Below are 19,965 nucleotides of genomic sequence, written 5' to 3'. Positions count from 1 at the left end.
AATAATAGTAATTTCACTCATAAGTCCACCCAAACCACAATAAGAACGCCACAAGCGCAACAAAATCAAGGGAGACCAAATAATTATTATATTTTAATATTTTAATTATTTTTTTTAAAAAATAATTAAAATATTCAAGTTATTAATTGAAAGAATAGTTATAAAATGGTTTTAATTAAATTAAAATGATTTTATTAAATTAATGAAAAGTATTTTTGATATAATAATATTTTAGTTTTAATAATTTAACACTTTACAATGATTTAATATATTAATAATGCTTTATATTTATGTTATATATATTTTATATAAATAAATAAAAATATGTAAAATAATCATTCACACACAGTAAATAATTTTAAAATGAGTTGGTCGGAATAGTTTTAATAGATTTAAAATATTTTATTTTGAAATTTTGATTAAATTAAGTGAATTTACTTTAATTTAAAACATCGATAGATTGAACGGCTACCTTTCCCACTCATAGAACCCTAATCTCTCCATTTCGAGTGAATTCGACCCTTCCTTTTTTTTCTTACTGTGCTGCCCTTCATGGATTCTCCGCTGGCTGCAGGAGGAAGTAGCATGGTTGTTTCGAAGCCTCGTAATCAATTGCGACGAGGTGTTCGCGTGGTGGGCAAGATCCGCCCCTTCCTCGACTCCGAGATCACTGGATCTTCTCAGATTTACTTGAACAGGTTTTCTGGAGAATATGCCTCGGTCACCTTCAGTGATCAGAGTAACAGGTATGTTGTTACATTTTTTTTTTTGAGCAATTATAAACATTTCGTTCAAAGACGATCTAGTTTTGACCTATCAAGATTTTTATTGGTTGTGGATTAAGGTGTTTTTATAACAGGTATGAGTTTTGAATAATGAAAGTGCAAAGTGAAATTTAATTGGTTGTGGATTAAGGTGTTTTATAATTGTCTCAAACTTGCTTTTGTTGTTCTGCAGTCGTACAGCCTATAAGCTGGACTGGTGCTACGACCAGGGTGAAAGCATCTACGATGTCTATAATGGAGAAGTTAAGCATCTTGTTCAGTGGCTATTTTGTGGGCGAAATGCTTGTGTTATTGCTTATGGTGCTCGGGGAAGTGGAAAATCCCAGCTAATTCAGGTTAAATACTGTGTTTTTTTTTTCATAGTTTAGCTTTCTGTGTGCTAGGTATAATATTTATGCGCTTTAAAATGGATGAAAAAAAATTTGTGTTTTCTGTTCCTGTACTTTCTTCCTCTATCTATCCTATTTAACCAAAGAGTAATGTTGTCCAGGGAAATGAAGAGAACCTTGGCTTAGCAATCATTGCTTTAGATGAAATCCTAGCCTTTGCCAATGAAAACAAGGGATCTGTTTCAGTATCTTGTTATGAAATGTCGCAAGATCATATATATGACCTTTTGGAACCTAAAGAGCACGAGGTCCTTATTCTGGAGGATGCTGCCAAGAGAATTCAACTCAAGGGCCTTTCAAAGGTAGCATAGTTAGTCATTATACTTCTAAAACATGGTTTCCTAAGCTTTGAATGTATGACATGGAAAGGTATATGTATGTTTGGTTTCAGGTCCCAGTAAACTCTATATCTGATTTCAAAAAGATATATTTTCATGGATATCATGCTGGGAAGGTTTGCCAGATGCCTGATAATAGCATACTCAAGAACCATAGAGGGTTGATTGTGTATTTATCTTTTGTCGATAAGGAATCCAACAATTCTCTTGTTGGAAAGATTAACTTTGTTACTTTGGCAGGTAGATAAAATTTATACCTCCATTTTTTTTTTCATAAAGAAAAGACTTCACTAGCTTATTCTTGTATTGTTGGTTGATGTTGTTATCCATTATTAAAGATTATGAGGATACAAAACCAAAAGGTCATGTGAAACCTCAACTAGCTGAGAACGCTAAGATTAGCAAGTCATTATTTGCACTTATAAATACTGTGCACGCTCTTAATGCCGGTGAAAATTTCATTCCCTACCGAGAAAGCAAGCTAACTCGCCTGCTGCAAGATTTCTTGGGCATAACAAGTATGGCTGTATTGTTTACCTGCTTGGTGAGGACCTTATTTATTTCCTCATTTATCCTTATCATTGTTGTCATTTTTAGTATTATCTTATTTGGTTGTTCATGTTATATCTCTTTATCTGTTGTAGAATCCTGTTCTCTGTCAAGATACTGTCAGTACAATCAACTTAGCATCTAGGTCATGCCAAATTGTCAATCAACAACGTTATCACTCGGCGAAGGTTCTTAAGAGTGTTTCAAGACTAAACCGATCGGTTATGCCTTCTTCTGTTGGAAAATGCAAATTATCTGGATTAGCAAAGAAAATTGAATTCTCTAAATGTGCATCAACCGGAAAGGAATATGCATCACCATCTATGTCAAAGAGAAGGTTGTCCTTGTCAATATTTTATTCTTTTGAATGATTGGATTGAGGTTTCCATTACCATTCCTTTCGTGACTTGAGCTGTATAGTCAGGACAATAGCTAGTATAACATGTTAAACTTTTATTGACAGGCAAGAAAAGCTAGGAAGTTCCCCAAAGATGACAAGGGCTTCCTCATTTTATTCAAATGAGAAAGAAAATGAATTTTCGGCTGATGTCAAGGAAAGGTATCTTCTGTTAACAGAATGCCTATCATTATAAGAAGATAACAAGTAATTCTTTATCATTTACTTTTGTTCTCAGGGAATTGCTCAGCAGGGCCAGTTATCTAAATAAAAATGAGATTATGAAGGTATTAAATTTAGTATTTTTTTTTCCATTTTAGGCTTTGATACGTTTGTGATCAACTTGACCAATTAAGTGTATGAATTTATTTATTTGAAAAAAGGATAAAATGGTTGGAAGAATTCACCATGGTTTATGGTATAATTATAAATAATCTATGAATTCCAGTTAACCATGTTTTTGGTTAGCTATGAAATTGAAAAATATCCATCTTAATATTTATGTTGTTTGATGCAAACATGAGGGATAAAATTGCTATTCTTCCATCACAACAGGTCCAATTAGGGTTCTTTGTAATTTCTAGCAGAAAGATTTGTTTCTTTCTTTTTCAGGGAATTTATGATTTTGTCGATCCAAGTTATGAAGAACACACCAAGCCAAAAGGGGTCAGTTTCTTCACTCATTGCTAAGATTTTACTTCAGTTTTCAGTATTGGACGGTAACATATCATTTTAATGTTTTTACTGATATCAAAAGGGGTCAGTTTTCTGCCATACAAATGAACAAACTAAAATTCAGGATACTACTTCTGGACTTGTATTGGATGAGAAGCAGCCTACTGATGCAACCGGTCTGTACTAGGAACTGAATTTTATATTTGATAGAATGTGCTTCCTATCTTTTCTATCATTTTGTTTGCAATCCTAGATTGCGCCAAGGATGACAATGAGAAATATTTAGTGGATGAAAAACCAAAGGATGCAGCAGCATCCCCACCCATAAGTGAAATGTTGAGAGAAATGACAAGTTCAATGAAGCTGCTAAAGACACAAACAAACTGTGTCGAAACACCAAATAATTCAGTATCATGTCTCCAACACATTGACAAAGAGCAGATTGATCCTCAAACGCCTGAAGTTTCTTTTACAATGAGATTAGACAATGAAAATATCTCATACATCGGTACTCCCCAAGATATCTTTAAAACTCGAAGTACAGGACTGAAGGTCATGCATAGAATAAATAAATTGTCATTTATACTTTTATCTTGAATGAGTGGATAGCTGACTGGAGTTCTCTCTATTTTTTTTACTATCCACAGAAATGTCTAGTGCAAGATTGTCTTACCTTCCTCAACAGTGCTAGCAAGTAAGTTCAAAGATTATCAATTTTTTTTGTTTTTGTTTTCATTTCTATTCACATAAGAAATTAGTTTCCATGTCACTAAATAAAATTTCATTTCCTAGCATTTAAATATACTATTATGCTCTCCAGGGAAGCTAATAAAACTGCAGTTGGAGGTCAATGCTGTAATTTTCTGCTTTTACATTTTACTCTGATTTGTTTTAGTCTAATAGAAAGTTGTGGCTACATCAGAATGCAAACTGAATATAAAAGGCATCACGGTTCACTAATCTATATTTCATCAATATTACCACCATGTATAGTCATGTAAACAATCTCTACTCCAAAAATCTCTTAACTTTCAACTGCTATTAAGTATTCAGAGTAGGCATCATGACCGATTGTGAACAATAGCTTTTAATGTTTCATTGTTAATTCCTATTAAATATTCCACTGTACATATTATATTTTTTTTAGCCTAAATATTTGATATACTTCCCCTCTTCTTTTGGCATTGCAGGGAGGAACTGAAGGGATTAAAGGTAGATTTAAAATGCGATATTTATCTTTCTCCCTTTTTCAGTTGAATAATTTGCTAAATCTTTTATCCATTGTGTAGGGCATCGGAGAGAAGAGAGCTATGTATATACTAGAACTCCGTGAAGAATCTCCCTTCAAGAGTGTAAGTTTCAGAAAAGAAATGCCCTGACTAAAATAAACTAGAAGAAATTATTCTATTTCTATTGACAGGTTATGAATATTTTTAAAATCAATCAATGTTTTATAGTTACAAGAATTGGATTGAATAAAATACTAGTCAATGATATCAGTGAAATATTAATCTTGTAGAGTTTAATTGATAGTTTTGTAAATGATAAAGACAAGTTAATTCATTCTAAGCAGATTGTTGGCCAATGGATAGTCATGAAACATTTACTATTTGTTGTGTTTTTTTTACTTGTTTAATATTTGTAATTTTTCTTCCTCTTCCTTTGGCTTTATCCATAGCATAGCTAAGATTATTTTGTGCTGTAATTTTCAGATCGAGGACCTCAGAGAACTAGGCTTATCTACAAAGAAGGTAATTTTGATCTGTTTCATTGCGATTTACGCTTTTCATTTTGAGCAGTAGTAATTTTAAGATGATTGATTGATGGTTCGAGTTTTGTTCCAGATAAATGCAATGATGAGAGGAGCGCTTGGAGACTTTTGATACGAGTTTCTCCACCTTGATTCGTTTGTTGACAGTGAGAAGAATGATTCACAAGTCTCTCAATCTGTCATTGTACTTTGCTCGACTAATAACCTTAAAAGAAAGTGTGTTTGCCCCTGGGTAATGGTGACACCTTAGTTTCTCATATATGGATCAAATCTCAGTTTCGACGAATACGGATAAATTGTCTTTAATAGGCGGTTGACCCAAGAATACTGAGTTGATGGGCATCTGTCGTGAGCATTTTCTAACTTATTTTGATGGTCGATGAAAATTTCTGTGGGTCAGGGTTAATTACTCTGAAGATGTGTGAGTAACCACTTGGTGTCAATTAAAAAAAATTGTATTTTTTTACTGTTTGCTCGATTGTTTTTCTAGTATTTCTGTAATGTAACATGTGTGACGTGTGAGCCGTAAAAAGTCACAAGAGAAGCAAAACCAAGTTGCCCAAGTCATAAGTACCTTGACTTGTCTTTTAGCTCATTTTTAAATGTTTCGGGTCTTGTTTTGTCACCCTTATGCTGCATTCCTCAATTAATAACTACAACACAATCTTACAATTTGATAGGGTTATAAATGAATCCATCATTTATCAACCAGTTTAGTATTCAATTTGATAAAAATTTATTTATGTTCGTTCAATATATTGAACACACAAGATTAATTAAACAAATAAATTTAAATAGCTCGTAAAATTAAACAAACATATTCGTTAATGTTCGTGAATAACGTTCGTAAATAATATTCATGAACATCATTTATTAACAATATTTATAAATAATATTTATTAATAAAACTCTTTTTAATATGCTAAATAAATAATAAAATAAATAAATAAAGTTAAATTATCAAGCTCAATAACCAATTAAACAACTAAAAGTTTCAAACAATCAAATAAGCTTAAATTTAGAGCTCGATAATATCTAAACGAACCAACTTCGAACCAAACTCAAGCTAAGCTTAAATTGAGAGTTCGATAACATCTAAACGAACTAAGCTCGAACCAAACTCAAGATAAGCTTAAATTGAGACCTCGATGACATCTAAACGAATCAAGCTCAAGCCAAGCTTCAAACAAGCTCAAGCTCATAAAAAATAAACGAAATCAAACTTGAACAGTCATTTCAAAAGTTTGGTTCATTTTAAATTTAGCTCAACTCTGTTCGATTATCTTATCAAATAAGTTTAAATACCCCAAATCTTTGTTCGACTCGACTCAACTTGTTTACAACCCTGCAATTTGATAATATTAATATATACACACTACTAATTTGGGTAAAATTAATATGTCAAAAATAGACATGGCGTTCCTTTTTTTTTTTTAAGTCTTTTGCCTTTAGATATTTTATTTTAAAATATTTTTTTATTTTAACATTGTTGTTGTAAAAGCTATCTATGTGATTGCTATAATGCAGTTCTTTATTTTCAATTACAATATATAGAAGTTATTTTTTAATACAATATTGTTATAGTGGTGTAGTAATTACTTATTAGCTTTTAAAAATTCTTTTAAAGTAATTTTAATTAAATTTAAATAATTTTGATAAATTGATAAAAAAATATTTTGATATAATAATATTGAAAATTTAAAATTTAAGATTAAAGTTTTAAAATTTAACTATAATTGTATAGTTACAATAGATAAAAGAAATCATATATTTTACTTTAATTAAATTAAATCCTGAACTCTGATTAGCTGCTATAATATTGCTGGAAACATTTAATGAAGTGTTTTTTTTTTTTTTGCACTTTAATTTTTACCCATATTAATATATACAATAAATTTTATTTTATTTTCGAAAACTATTAATTGATTTTTACTCCAATGTAATTATTTTATCAATCAATTATAGAAATATCATTTTCTACAAATATAAAATTTTATCGATAATTGAAATATTATTTCAAAAAATTTAGTACAATAGTTGCTATTTATGAACTCTATACACTGGCCCCATAATTCTTCGGCAAGTTGCCCGAGAGAGAAAATAAAGAACAAAAAAGAAGAAAGAAACGAGATTTACGATCTTCTCTTCTCCTTCTCCGCCATGAGAGAAATGAAAGGATCAAAGAAGAAGGAGAAAAGTTTTAGAAAAGTTTAGCAATGTCCATCACGAGGCCCGGATTAGCATGGCAGAAGGCGATGAACTCCTTGAAGTCGATGTTGTCGTCGCCGTCGGTGTCGATCTCAGCCATTACATGGCTTACGTCGTCGGCGTTGGTCGAGCCTAGGGTTCGAAGAACTTCAGAGAGCTCGGCTAGTGAGACCTTCCCATCTCCGTTGGTGTCGAAGCGCTCGAAGATCCTCTCCATTTCCGGCGTCACCCCTTCCATGCTTTCTTCGTCGTCGTCGTCGAGCGCGGAGAAGGGGGGAAGAATATAACGAGAAGAAAATGGAAAAGAGAGGACTGATTAGCGAAGAATGCGCGGTGGCAGGTTTATTCTTTTTCCTATTTTTATGAGATTAAATTAGTGGACAGAAATTATCATAAAAAGACAAAGTTGTAGAATTATTTTTTTTCTGATAATTTTTTTTTTTGTATTAATTGACAATGACTGAGGCGATTCTTGTCTTCGTGCTGTGTCCGATCTCGGGCATTTGCCACCGACGACGCAAGGCGAGCACACTGCGCCGGCGGCGGACCGCTCATGAAGAGATCAGGCGACGCCCAGCGATCGATCCGCTGCAACCGCTGAGATCTACGAGATCTGATCGGTTTCGGTCGGATCTCTGACCGGCACCCCGGCGCGCGGCTGTTTCATGGAGTGGCGGCCATGGCCGCGTTCGTGGGAGTCAGAGACGTCACGTTGGCGGGCACTGGCGGGGCCTCGGCGGTGGCGGTCTCGGGCGGAGCATCTGGCGAAGCGTTTAGCTCTGGCGAGGGTTCCGGCCTGCCGTACTCGCCGGCCAAGATGAAGGCGGCCTCCCGGGGACGCTCCTACTATTCCCTCCTCCTCCTCCTCCCCCGCGTCCGGAAGCTCTCTAAGGTCCCGATCCTCCTCGCTGCCGGCGTCGTCCTCGCCATCCTTCTCCTCGTTCGCCAGGTGGGCCCTCTGATGGGCTGGAGCTACCATCCGTCTTTGTCCTCCGCCTCGTCCTCCAGGTTTCACATCCCTCTTGTTTTGTTCCTTCCCTTGCATTTTGCCGCAGTGAGCACTTTGACCTTAAATCTTGCTTCTCTCATTGTCGTGCTTAGTCTCTCTATTGGAGGTAGGTACATAGGACAATTAGAAATGAGGAAAAAAATCCCCTTTCTGTTAGTTTAATCTAGGGTTCTACTTTGTGGAATGACCTGATTTGTGGGATACATGGAATCTGGCTCACTGGTAAACGTGAAATGCCACTATTTTTTTATGTTATTTTACTTGTTTCATGAGTTGGAACTGGAGCATTATCCCTTCTCATTGCTCAAAGGCTCACCTTCTGGGTTGACCTTGGTAGAAAACATTGTCAGGTGGTGATTTGTCTAGGATGCCATATGTTGAAGAATGACAAGGTGTTGTTCTAAGTTGAGCTAATCTAGAATAGAAATATTGTGTGGAATAATGGGTAAAATATCATTTCATTTTGTTGCCAATATGTATATAACCGCGAAAGCATGATCCTACGATCTGTTACACCTTTAAAATTTGAAGCTAAAGGTGTTAGAAAAGTTGCCACATAGGTTTTTTTTCCATTTGGGCCATCCTTAGCTCAATTAGTAGACCAAATGAAGCCATAAGTTCACTGATTTGAGGAAAAGAACATTTTCAGATAAGAAAGGGGGATGAGAAACCTAACAGCCATTCCACATAAGGGGATGAGAGTCCTAACAGGACCAAATATGTTCAACATGCACTTTAGACGACTTTAAATCAATCAATTTCTCTATTGAATAGGTGATATTGGATGGTAGTAGAAGTACTTTTGATCAATCAATTTCTTTGCCCAAGTGGGAAGTGATGGAATTGATATTGGATTCTTTAATTATCATTGGCATTTTAAAATTCTGCTGATATTATATCGTCTAGCTAATCATTGGTTTTGTACCACCCTATATTTCCTTTCTCTATGTGCTGTTATTTATGCTCATAATGTCTCACATTATGCTTATAGGGATGGCTACACAGTGCTTATTAACACTTGGAAGCGTGATTCTCTTCTCAAGAAAACTGTGGCTCATTACGCATCTTGCCCCAAGGTTGATGCAATACATGTAGTTTGGAGTGAACCGGACCCTCCATCAGAAAGCCTTAAAACCCATCTCAGAAATATCTTAGAGTCCAAGTATTCAAATAAGCCATATTTTCAGTTTAACTTGAATGAGGAAGATGACTTGAATAATAGATTTAAGCTTATTGAAGGCCTCAAAACTGATGCAATCTTCTCAGTCGATGACGATGTGATAGTTCGTTGCTCTATGCTGGAATTTGCATTCACAGTCTGGCAAACTGCTTCCGACACAATGGTTGGATTTGTTCCGCGAATGCATTGGTTAAGTAAAGAGGTAATCCATCTATTGCAATATGATCTAGCATGTCTATTGTGTTCTTTCAATATGTCACAGTATATTTGTTAAGAATCGTGCTTTAAGTTTTAAATCAGATTTTGGAAAGCACCCGACATGGCATGCAACAAACTTATTCATAAATTGATTGCTACTCTCATGCCTTTTACCAATGTCATTCCTCTTCTCGTGTCCTGAATAGAAATTATAGTCGGAATAGATGTGATACCAAGTGTTTGTGATGATGTGATCATACAAAAAGAACTCAACCAATGTGGTTGTCATATATTACCGTTTTGAGATAGAAGAACATTACACATTCACATGTAGAATAACCTTGTTAATTCACATATATTATGCAAACAAGACAAGGTAAATAGATAATAATCATAGATTTTTTTTGTGGGTAAAAAGAGAGAAAAACCTGTGCAGATTGCCTATGCCCCCTCATACTCATCCGCTATGCTTCACTGGTTTGTATATGCCAGCATATGCATGTATAATCATGTCTATTAATTTAATCATTGATTGGCTTAATTAAACCATGTCAGTTTATCAGCTGTTCTCATAATGTTAAGAAATAACTCGATATGAAATGCCTAACATAGCTTATTGTGTTTGATTTCATGCAACTACAATTATAGATGGATGAAAAAGGAGAATTTTTGGCTTATGATGTGCATAGGAATGTTATATCTGGTTTAAAGAGGTCACACTTGGATCAGGCTTAAATATATAGATTTAGTTACAAAAGCTTCTATAGCAGATTAGGGATTTAACCAAAGAGAAACCCTGAATTATGATATACCTTGATTGAAACTAATGACCACAATTTTGTTCAATGATCATGTCATCATCTTTGCGTTCCATTTCTATGTTTAATGACTTTTCTATGAAACACACTAAATCTGATATCATTTAGGCACCTGATATTTTCCAACACAGGAGAACGGTGGAATTCACTACAAGTATGGTGGGTGGTGGTCTGTATGGTGGACAGGCACTTACAGTATGATTCTCTCAAAGACTGCTTTTTTCCATCAAAAGTACTTGGACATGTATACACATCAGATGCCATCAGCAATTCGTGAATATGTACGCAGGAAAAGGTATGTAGTTGGCAGCAACAACCTTATTAAGTTCGTTTAATAGTTTGAACCATTAAGTTTATGTTCCGTGCAGAAATTGTGAAGACATTGCAATGTCTCTGCTTGTCGCCAATGCCACTCGAGCTCCTCCAATTTGGGTTAAAGGTTCATGTCAGAAGTTCTTGATTTCTATGAGTTCTCGCAACATATGTTGTCTCTGAAACAAACAGGAAATCTGATATCTCAAACACATAAATACAACAGGATCAAATTATAGAGGGAAAAAAAAAAATCCTAATTTGGTTTTGATGTGCAACTCACAAACTGTAGCTTGCCAACATGATTCTTTGACAACCAACACCCAGTTTTACGGTGTCTGCAACACGTACACAAGTTTCAGGCAGCCTTAACAAAAAATCACATTGAGGAGTTTAGATTAGAACTATTTTTTTCTTCATGAACTCTACGCTTGCATCGCAAGAGTTACTGTTACTACAAAAAATTGTCCATGGAAACTTCTTTTGTTTGTTTATTTGTGCTAGTTTTTAGCCATTTTGCCATGGTGTTGAAGTGTCTAAGGATGTTCATTGATGCAGAGAGAAGGATATCTGAATCAGATATGTTTCAATTTGGCATACTTGGCCAAGTTGGACCTTTTACTGCTGTTGGCGAAGTGATTGATTTTAGTGAAACTATTAATGTGTTTAGGTCGTGATAAAGTTGGTTAATCATATTCTGTTCTTTGTTTTGTTTTTTTTCCCTCCTTTTCAGGCAGGATATATGAGATTGGAAGCTTTGGCATTAGTAGCTTGGAGGGCCATATCGAAAGGAGGACAAAATGCCTCAATGACTTCATTTCCCTTTATGAATCTATGCCTCTAGTTTCAACCAGCACGAAGGCGGTAGATGCACGACAAGCTTGGTTCTGGTAGCGGAAGCCCAAGCCCTGCAGTCGTATTCATCACCAAGTAAAAAACACTGCTCATCCTACTTGCCCATGCTTCATTTCGTTTTTTTTTTTCAAGTAAACACTGAACACTGCAAAGAATCAGAATTTTCATCCTTAGCTTTTTCTTCCAAGTAAACAGCTGCTCTTATATCTTTCCTAACTCCATCAAGAATTAGGCGCATCCATAAATTATGAGAGCAAAATATATATATATATATATATATATATATATATATATGAGGGCATTTTGATGCAGAAAATAATTATTGAGAGTGAAGGATAAACGCACTGGACAACGACTCAAACATTCTTGTACACAGCATCTACATTACTCTTTGCCACACACAATCTAAGGCTTCACTTTTCACCTTTCTGATTCTAAATAGGGAGCACCACTTTTATTATTATTATTATTCAATGTATTTGCAATGCTGTTCTCAGTGTCTTTGAAATTTCGCTCATCGAAGGGCGAGCTTTCGGGTTCTTGACAATGCACCTATTGGCCAGCTTAGCAACTTCGCGTGCAGCCTGAAGAGGATACTCGTTTCTCAGTCTTGGGTCCACGATCGTGCAAAATCTCCTGGAGTCAATCGGAAACTGCTGCACCCAATCTAGGAGCTTTTGCTCATTCTTTGGACGGTTCACCTCTAGTGATCGCCTACCTGTAAGAATTTCGTACAAAACTACTCCGAAACTCCATACGTCACTCTTGATTGTTAGATGCCCAGTCTCAATGTACTCTGGAGCTGCGTATCCTCGAGTTCCTACTACCTTATGAACAAAAGGAGAAGAATGTGTGAATGATTTACAGCCAACATTCTTTCTGTGCAAATAAGATGGACCATAATGCTTTATTTCATTGTTAACCTTCTTCCTGATTCGATGCATTAATCAGATAGGAAAAACTTACTGCTGTCGTCACGTGAGTATGCCCTGCTTCTGGTCCTTCCCGTGCCAGGCCAAAGTCTGATAATTTTGGCTTGAATTCCTTGTTTAGCAAAATATTAGAAGCTTTGAAATCCCGATATATTACCTGCAAATTTATTGGCAGTCAAAAGACAAACTTATTTCAACAACAGTGAAGATATAGTTGATTATGGCCGTCTTTCAGTACTAAGTAAATTTGATATAACTCTGCCGTCACTGAACTAGACAGTGTAATCGTCCCAATTTCGATAATCTAAATCAAATATAGATGTTCCAACTTTTCCATGGTACTTTTACATATATCTCGACTTACCTCCATTTAATATGTATCCTGTGTTCTGACTTGATAACATCCCCTATCAGTAGAAAAGTTAGACTTCATGTATCTTGGTGTATTGATCCTTTCACAGGAATTTTGCTTTGCGACAAAGATTTCTCACCGCCAGAGTTTTTTGTTCAGACTCTTTCTCTTGTTTTTTAGTTATTAAAATTATATATGTTTATTACCTAGAATGGTTTGTTTTAACCTGACTCGAATCTTGCCAATCATGATCCAAGAATGACCTGAATCAATGTATATTAGAACAGAGGACTGCTTAGTTTAACCGGCATGTAAAGGAGTTTAGTATTTGTATCTGCCAATCCCGATTACCACAAAATTCATTCATGGAAACTTTGATGCATGAGAAATTACTCGCAGGAGAAAAAAGGAATCGCATAAGCAAATTTTGTAAGATGAAGAAGTTGAGAGAAAACCTGAACTTCTAATCCTTCATGTAAATAAGCCAACCCTTCAGCTGCATCTAAAGCTATCTGTAATCTTCGGTTCCACAAAAGGACAGGATAAGCACGGTTGAATAGATGATCTTCTAGCGTCTTGTTGGGCACAAATTCATAGACCAATAGCCTATGAGCTTCTCTTCCATCGTCTTCGGAACAATATCCGATAAGTTTCACGAGATTTGGGTGGTCAACGACCCCAAGGAATTGGACTTCTGTCAACCATTGCTTATGCCCCTAAATTTAAAAGAACAGCATCAGCTAAACCGACAAACCACTTGTTCAGAAGGCCAGTACGTATTTTATATATCTGACATGTAAGCATTCATCTTAAATCAAGAGTTCTGTGTAGGACCAACTTGGTTATCTTAAATGAAGATTTGTCGGTATCATCATCATCATTTGACTATAACTAAGACCAGATGAAAAAGGTTCACGATTGCATTATGCCTACACATTCAGTGTCAAAATGTGTCTAAAATCTATGAAGAGAAACTTGTAACTATCACAAACACTAAAAAATGATCTCAAAGATATTCTAGCTATATAAATTTTAGAGCATTCATTCATAAATAATTCAACTAAGCACGGCATATATAAAGGAAAAAATATTCACAGAAAGATATTGAGCTATATACTAAGGATCACTACTAAAAGTCTTATTTAGTGGAAACCAGCATCACACAACTAGGGATGACAATGTGTAGTACCAGTAAGTTCGGGTTGGTCACCCAAATAAAAAGGTTCAAGTAGTTAAATTATGTATCCCAATTGGCTTCAAGTCAGACAGATTTGGATTTGGTTAAATTTGAGGGTATCTGCATACTGAGCACATTAAAGTGGGGTATTTGCGTGCTCAGATACCTACTTATCCTATTCAGGCAAAATTTAGGTAGAAGACTAAGAACACAAGGCTAGTTATATAATCGATTTTGAATAACGGGTAGTACAACCAATGGATGCGGGTACCTACCTTCTTTCATCCCTACAAGCAATAGGTTCAAAAGAGTTTGATTCCAAGTAGAGGCATATAATTATTTGAGATCTCTAAGACAATTCTTATTTGCTATTTGCTTATCTGAAGAGTCTGTTAGAAGAGGCACTTCCTAAAGACAGTCTGATTCCATTATTCACACTGAAGTATCAGTTTGGTAACTAAGGGATGTTAACTTCCCATTGGCTTAACAACAATATATCGAAGCCGTGATATCCATCGTCATCTTTCAAAAAAGTGCCAAAGATATTATATATCATAGACCAATTCCTGTTGGAAATACTTCCTAACTTCCTCAAATCTCAAATTATATCTGAATACAAGTACACCAGTAAACGAACTTCCAAGCAAATCTCCAAAATGCATTCAAAATATGGCATCCCAAGTGAGATTTTGTTTATAGATTTCGAACTTCTTTTTGTAAGAATTTTGATTACCTGAGGAGCATCATCACTTGTGCTTTCAATCGATCGAAACTGAAGTAAAAGTATCATATCTTGTAGATATGTATGATCATAAAATGCAAGAAGATTAAAATAGCAACCTAAGAATCATTCAACGCTCAGCAAAAAATGTCCTAAAGAAACTAAAATTTCTAGTCAGGGCAATCCAAATCGCTGGCATACCTGCAATCCCTTAGGGTTGAGCTTCTTGATGGCGATGGCCATCCTGTCGCCATTCCCGTCCGGAGGTTTGATGAAACCCTTGTAGACACTCCCGAACCCGCCTTGCCCGATCTTAAGCATCCTGTTGAACCCGCTCGTGGCGATCCTTAGCTCTTCGAGCCCGAAGACCCGCAGGTTGTGGGCCTTCTCCTGGTACAAGTCGGGTATGCCCCTTCGCGGCGACGCGGACGCCGTGGACTTGCAGGGGCTCATGTTTCCCGCCGACGCCGCCTCGCCCTTTTTCTTCTTCTTCGTCTTCGTCGCGTACCCAAAACACGCCATCTCTACCGCCGGTCGCTGAAAGCTTCGAGCAAGAAGGCGTGAAATCTATGGGGTTTGGATCAAAAAGAGCACATTTGGAGGCTCGATCTCGATCTCGATCTCGATCTCGATCTCTCGGGTTGGACGGCGAGTTGCAGAGTGGAAATGGAACGAGGCTGCGTGTTCCTCTTCCGACCCCTCTCTCTCTCTCTCTCTCTCTCTCAGTCAAGACTTTTGGCCTCCGACTTCCTCGTTTACAATGCGAACCGCATTGGTTCCCCTTTCATGGGAATAAATATCGCCTTCTATGCGGCCCCCACGCGTGCGAACCGCTGATTGGTCTTTTTTATAAAAGAGAACAAATGTAGTCGAGGGAGACATTCAAAGCGTACTAAAGTTGTTCACATCAGAAAGTCCTTGGACTTGCCTTTGCTTTTAAAAAAAGAAAATAAAATCGGTGCACATGGACCATGGATAATTATAAAAAAATATGCACATAATTTATCAAAATATAAATATGAAGATAACTCTCTCAATTAATAGTCTACAAGGCCTATAAATGGCGGAGGAAAAAATGTTACTAATGTCTTTTTCTTGGACCTGTTCGTTGAATAGTTATCTTAGACAAGTGGGGTAGAATGAATATTTATGAAAAATTAGATCGAAAGTGACTCAAATATTTCCATAGTTGTAATTTTCCAATGTTGATCAATTCAATTTAATCCCTAGGCTAGACATGTACAACAAAGAACTTCTGCGACAAAGTCATTAGTCATTAGGATGGACGACCAAGTATAGACTTGTTTTTTTAGGATTAAGACACAAATCTACAATAAATTTTTACATATTCTCTTCTTTAATATATGGGTTAAAATTTAAGATTTTTTTTTTTTTTGCGATTTCGATTGAAGAGATAATTTTAATTTTTCAACTATATTCTATATTTTTTCCTAAGTTTTGAATTGTATTTCCTATGAGGGACGAGAGAGACAGCAGAAGGAATCTTCCAACTGCCTTTTTTTTCTCTGTCTCTTTAGTGAAAATGAAGAACATAGATAAATTAAAATTATCAAAATTATTATTATTATTATAAATAAAAATTAAAAATCCAAATTTCCCTATTTTTTATTCCCTCCAAAAAACATTATAAATATTTTCTGTATTGGTTCAGCAAGTTTGCCTAGATTACATGTTCTAGCTTATGTTTTTATATATATAAAAAAAAGATAGAGGGGAAAAAGGTTTTATTACGCGATGATGACGTGGACAGTGGGCGATGATGACCTGGGATAGGAAATTATTAAGCTGCTTAATTAATGCATGTGTGACTTGTGAGAACATAGACGGGCCATCCACATTATGAAGTGAAGTCGAGGTGGTTTGAATTGACATCAGTAATTTCACCGGACAGACTCTCATTTCACGCACCTAATTTTCATAATATCTTAACATATTTCAGAAATAACTCTACCTTTTCTCCCAAATTAATTTTGTCTGAAACTAATCGAAACTAGAAAAGTTTAAATCTCTTAAAACCAAAACCAATATACTTGTTAAAGCCCCTTTAATGTTTATTATGTCAACGGATCTAAATTCGATAGAACAGTAAATATTTAAACTTATAAAAATTTAATAAAATTTATTTTAAGTTTAATATAAAACTTAGGGCAATGATATTCGACTAATTCACACCCCCAATTAGACCTGACCACGGTTCGGAATCGACGGTTCGGAACCGCCGATTCAACGGTTCCAGGGAGGTCGATCCTTAACCTTAACCGCCCAAGACGGTTACGGTTCACGGTTCGGTTCACGGTTCGTCACGGTTCAAGATTAATATGTTAAAAAAAATTAAAAAATAAACATTAAAAATTAAAAATTAGAAATTAAAATTTATTAAAAAAAAGGGCTTGCACTTATTTAAGTTGCCTACGTATCCCTTTAGGGGAATCAAAGCCCACGTAGTTCTTTTACATTTTTATCCTTTTACATTGGAAGTGATATTGTTATTCACTTTCATTTCCCGTTCCCATTGTATTGGTTCCTTCGGTATCAAATTCTTTTACTTCATCATCAAAAAGTTGTATTCCTTGGATTCTTTTCTCAATTCTGGTCCAATCATCGAGTAATATTTGAGATTCCAATGAGTTGGGAGACAAAGTTGATCGTCGTTCATCTAATATGTTGCCGCTGACACTGAACGTCTGCTCCACAACAACATTTGACACTAGACAAATTAAAATTTCTTTAGCGATTATGGAGAGGAAAAGAAAGTTTTGAGTCTTTTTTAGGATATCGAAATTTTCACTATCTGCTTCACTAAAATCAAAAGAAGTCATAAAATAATTCTCAAGTTCCTACGTGGAATTTGAGAATCCTCGTGGACCTTTCATCCATTCTTTTAATAAAAGTTGTGCTTTCATAAATTTTAAACTACTAGTAATAGTTTGTTGTGTTTCAGAAATATTAGGTTGTACTCCATATTTTACATAATATTGATTTTAAAAATCATATAAATAAATTCTAACATTATATATAATATTAACTGGATTAGAAGAAGAAGAAGAATCTTTAATTGAAATTAAAACATCATAATACAAAGTTAACATTTCTTGTAAAACTTCTAATTTAAATCTAGGATCTAAAGCAAATGCAATTAAATAAATTTCAGAAATAATATAAAATATTTTTCCCATTTAGTTTTCATAGCTAAGATGCAAGGAGATAAAGATTCATTATTAATATGTTCATTTAAAACTAATACTATATTAGAAAAATTTTCTAAAACTAATTGAGCAGTAAGATAATAAACACCGGAAAGTTGTTCGGTTGCATCATTAAATACTTTTAAAATTTCACAAATACTACTACAAATATTCCATTGTTGTGAAAATAAATATATATTAGTATTAGTGTTTTGTGCAAAAAATGAACATAATAATTCTTTATATTGAAATGAATCTTGTAATAATTGGTATGTTGAATTCCAACGTGTTGGTACATCACGTGGAAATTTTTTAGGTCTCATTCCATTAATTTTACAAAACCTACCCCATTGTTTCATTATAGATGGATGAGACCATAAATAAAAAATTACAATTCTAATTGGTGTAATATAACTTTCTAAAATTTTTAAACCATCTTGAACACATAAATTTAAAACATGACATACACAACGAATATGAAAAAATAAACCTCCAATACTAGGTTGACAAACAAATTTTAAATCATCTATACAAGCGGTATTAGAACTAGTATTATCTAATGATATTGAAAATATTTTATGAGTTAAACCATATTCTTCTAAAATTAAACATAATAATTGTGCGATATTATGAGCATTATGTGATTCATCAAAAACTCTATAAGCCAATAATCTTTTTTGGAGGTTCCAAGAGTTATCGATCCAATGGCAAGTCACACCCATATACGAATGTGTTTGCCAATGATCACTCCAAATATCGGAACATAAAGAAACTTTATTATCTAATTTACTAAATTCATCAATTAAATTTTTTTTTCCTTGTTTTACTAATTTTTTAATTGTACGAGTAAGTGTAGTCCTAGGAACACGTTTAGCACATGAATTAAGAGATTCTTTACAAAAATCTTCAAATGTGCATTTAGATCCAAAACTAAAAGAAAGATGTTCTACGGAAACAAATTTAGCTAATGATTCTCTTAATTTATTATCCGAATATAAAAATAAACCGGAATCGGTACTACCGCTAGTTGAAGAAAATCTTGATAATTGTGTTTGAGAACGGTCGAGTCCATATTCCGTCGGGTGCTTTGTTTCTACATGTCGTTTCAACGACCCATAGCCGCCGACTTGGAATTTGTAGGAAGTATTGCAATGCTTACATTTTGCACGCATTTCTCCGACGGAAGAGTGACCTTCTCAAAATGTTTAGTAAAAATAGAAGACTTTAGAGGAGGAAGTTCCCGAACCTTAGAAGTAATTGCATCGGTACTTCCTTGTGTGTCGGGTGTCGGATTCGGAAGATGCTCGATCTCATCATCGGTGGATTGAATGTTGGGGTCCTCCTCCCGTGATTCATTATTTGCTTTCCCTTCCGAGCTCAAGATGATGCACCTCCGCGGCCTCCTTCCATTGTAATTGAAAACGAAAGCGTGTAGAGATTAGAGAATACGAAAATGAGATTAAGAGTAGAGAAGATGTGTGTGAAAAATGATGAAATAAACTCTCTATTTATAGAGTTTTGATAGTAACGGACACTAAATCATAGCCATTGATCAAAAAACGGTCAAATGATCTTAACCGTTGAAAAAAAATACCTAAAAAACTCTCCCAACGGCTACGAACCGCCGGTTAACCGGCGGTTCCAACGGCTATGAACCGCTGGTTCAACCCGCCGGTTAACCGGCGGTTCGCCGGTTTTTACACCCAATGAACCGGAACCGGCCCGGCAACTTGCCAGGCCGGTTCCGGTTCGACCCGGCGAACCGGGTCAATGGGCAACCGGCCCGTTGACCCGGTTATGGGCCCGGGCCGGGTCCGGGCCAGACCCCGCCCGGGGTCGGGTCTACCCCCAATGAGTCTTAAGACTCTCCTAAGTTAAAAAATATCAAATTTTTGAATAATATAGGTTACGAAACTGATTAATAGACCTAAAGAATTCCAAATCACTTCAAACCAAAATCAATATACTCCTAAACATTTCATTAAGAAAAATGATATGCACAAGGAAAAAAGCTCAATGAAAACCTCAATGATAGACACATAAAGTGATGGGGCCCACAAAAAATGAAATGGTGGGCCGTGACTTTATGTGTT

At 35.4% G+C, this 19,965-nt stretch overlaps 4 protein-coding genes across 5 annotated transcripts; 2 read left to right on the top strand and 2 right to left on the bottom strand.

Moving 5' to 3' along the window:
* The first annotated feature begins 467 nt into the window (after window positions 1–467).
* LOC122031289 (kinesin-like protein KIN-10C) lies at window positions 468–5,370 on the top strand. Its single transcript, XM_042590421.1, has 16 exons — window positions 468–746; window positions 958–1,120; window positions 1,276–1,476; window positions 1,566–1,752; window positions 1,851–2,056; window positions 2,157–2,398; window positions 2,525–2,620; window positions 2,697–2,745; window positions 3,071–3,124; window positions 3,216–3,309; window positions 3,387–3,685; window positions 3,781–3,827; window positions 4,324–4,345; window positions 4,423–4,485; window positions 4,846–4,884; window positions 4,978–5,370. Exons 1-16 carry the CDS (start codon window positions 553–555, stop codon window positions 5,014–5,016), a joined length of 1,995 nt encoding a protein of 664 aa, XP_042446355.1. The 5' UTR covers window positions 468–552; the 3' UTR covers window positions 5,017–5,370.
* Window positions 5,371–6,949: 1,579 nt separating this feature from the next.
* LOC122031279 (polcalcin Phl p 7-like) lies at window positions 6,950–7,359 on the bottom strand. Its single transcript, XM_042590414.1, has one exon. It carries the CDS (start codon window positions 7,348–7,350, stop codon window positions 7,105–7,107), a length of 246 nt encoding a protein of 81 aa, XP_042446348.1. The 5' UTR covers window positions 7,351–7,359; the 3' UTR covers window positions 6,950–7,104.
* A 208-nt stretch (window positions 7,360–7,567) lies between these two features.
* On the top strand, window positions 7,568–12,410 carry LOC122031255 (glycosylinositol phosphorylceramide mannosyl transferase 1-like). Of its 2 annotated transcripts, none has more exons than XM_042590397.1 (6): window positions 7,568–8,120; window positions 9,113–9,503; window positions 10,449–10,612; window positions 10,686–10,756; window positions 11,363–11,559; window positions 12,048–12,410. In XM_042590397.1, the coding sequence occupies exons 1-5, from the start codon at window positions 7,792–7,794 to the stop codon at window positions 11,521–11,523; spliced, it is 1,116 nt and encodes a 371-aa protein (XP_042446331.1). In that variant the 5' UTR covers window positions 7,568–7,791; the 3' UTR covers window positions 11,524–11,559; window positions 12,048–12,410. The 2 variants fall into 2 exon arrangements, with proteins under 2 accessions (XP_042446331.1, XP_042446327.1); XM_042590393.1 differs by having other exon boundaries at window positions 11,982–12,410.
* Window positions 11,772–15,433, bottom strand: LOC122031270 (probable serine/threonine-protein kinase PBL19). Its single transcript, XM_042590406.1, has 4 exons — window positions 14,868–15,433; window positions 13,224–13,484; window positions 12,451–12,573; window positions 11,772–12,311 (listed from the first exon to the last, which is right to left on the bottom strand). Exons 1-4 carry the CDS (start codon window positions 15,186–15,188, stop codon window positions 11,955–11,957), a joined length of 1,062 nt encoding a protein of 353 aa, XP_042446340.1. The 5' UTR covers window positions 15,189–15,433; the 3' UTR covers window positions 11,772–11,954.
* Between the last annotated feature and the right edge of the window lie 4,532 nt (window positions 15,434–19,965).

This window comes from Zingiber officinale, chromosome 1A (assembly GCF_018446385.1).
Source record: "Zingiber officinale cultivar Zhangliang chromosome 1A, Zo_v1.1, whole genome shotgun sequence".
NCBI lineage: Eukaryota > Viridiplantae > Streptophyta > Magnoliopsida > Zingiberales > Zingiberaceae > Zingiber > Zingiber officinale.
This window is presented reverse-complemented; position numbering and strand designations above follow the sequence as displayed.

Coding starts and splice junctions, on each gene's coding strand:
- LOC122031270 (XM_042590406.1), bottom strand. CDS start 15,188: ATGGCGTGTTTTGGGTACGCGACGAAGACGAAGAAGAAGAAAAAGGGC. Junction 13,485..14,867: donor TCAACCCTAAGGGATTGCAG/GTATGCCAGCGA, acceptor TTTTAAATTTAG/GGGCATAAGCAATGGTTGAC. Junction 12,312..12,450: donor ATACTCACGTGACGACAGCA/GTAAGTTTTTCC, acceptor TTTGTTCATAAG/GTAGTAGGAACTCGAGGATA.
- LOC122031255 (XM_042590397.1), top strand. CDS start 7,792: ATGGCCGCGTTCGTGGGAGTCAGAGACGTCACGTTGGCGGGCACTGGC. Junction 8,121..9,112: donor TCCTCCGCCTCGTCCTCCAG/GTTTCACATCCC, acceptor TTATGCTTATAG/GGATGGCTACACAGTGCTTA. Junction 10,613..10,685: donor GAATATGTACGCAGGAAAAG/GTATGTAGTTGG, acceptor TGTTCCGTGCAG/AAATTGTGAAGACATTGCAA.
- LOC122031289 (XM_042590421.1), top strand. CDS start 553: ATGGATTCTCCGCTGGCTGCAGGAGGAAGTAGCATGGTTGTTTCGAAG. Junction 2,746..3,070: donor ATAAAAATGAGATTATGAAG/GTATTAAATTTA, acceptor TTTCTTTTTCAG/GGAATTTATGATTTTGTCGA. Junction 4,885..4,977: donor TAGGCTTATCTACAAAGAAG/GTAATTTTGATC, acceptor GTTTTGTTCCAG/ATAAATGCAATGATGAGAGG.
- LOC122031279 (XM_042590414.1), bottom strand. CDS start 7,350: ATGGAAGGGGTGACGCCGGAAATGGAGAGGATCTTCGAGCGCTTCGAC.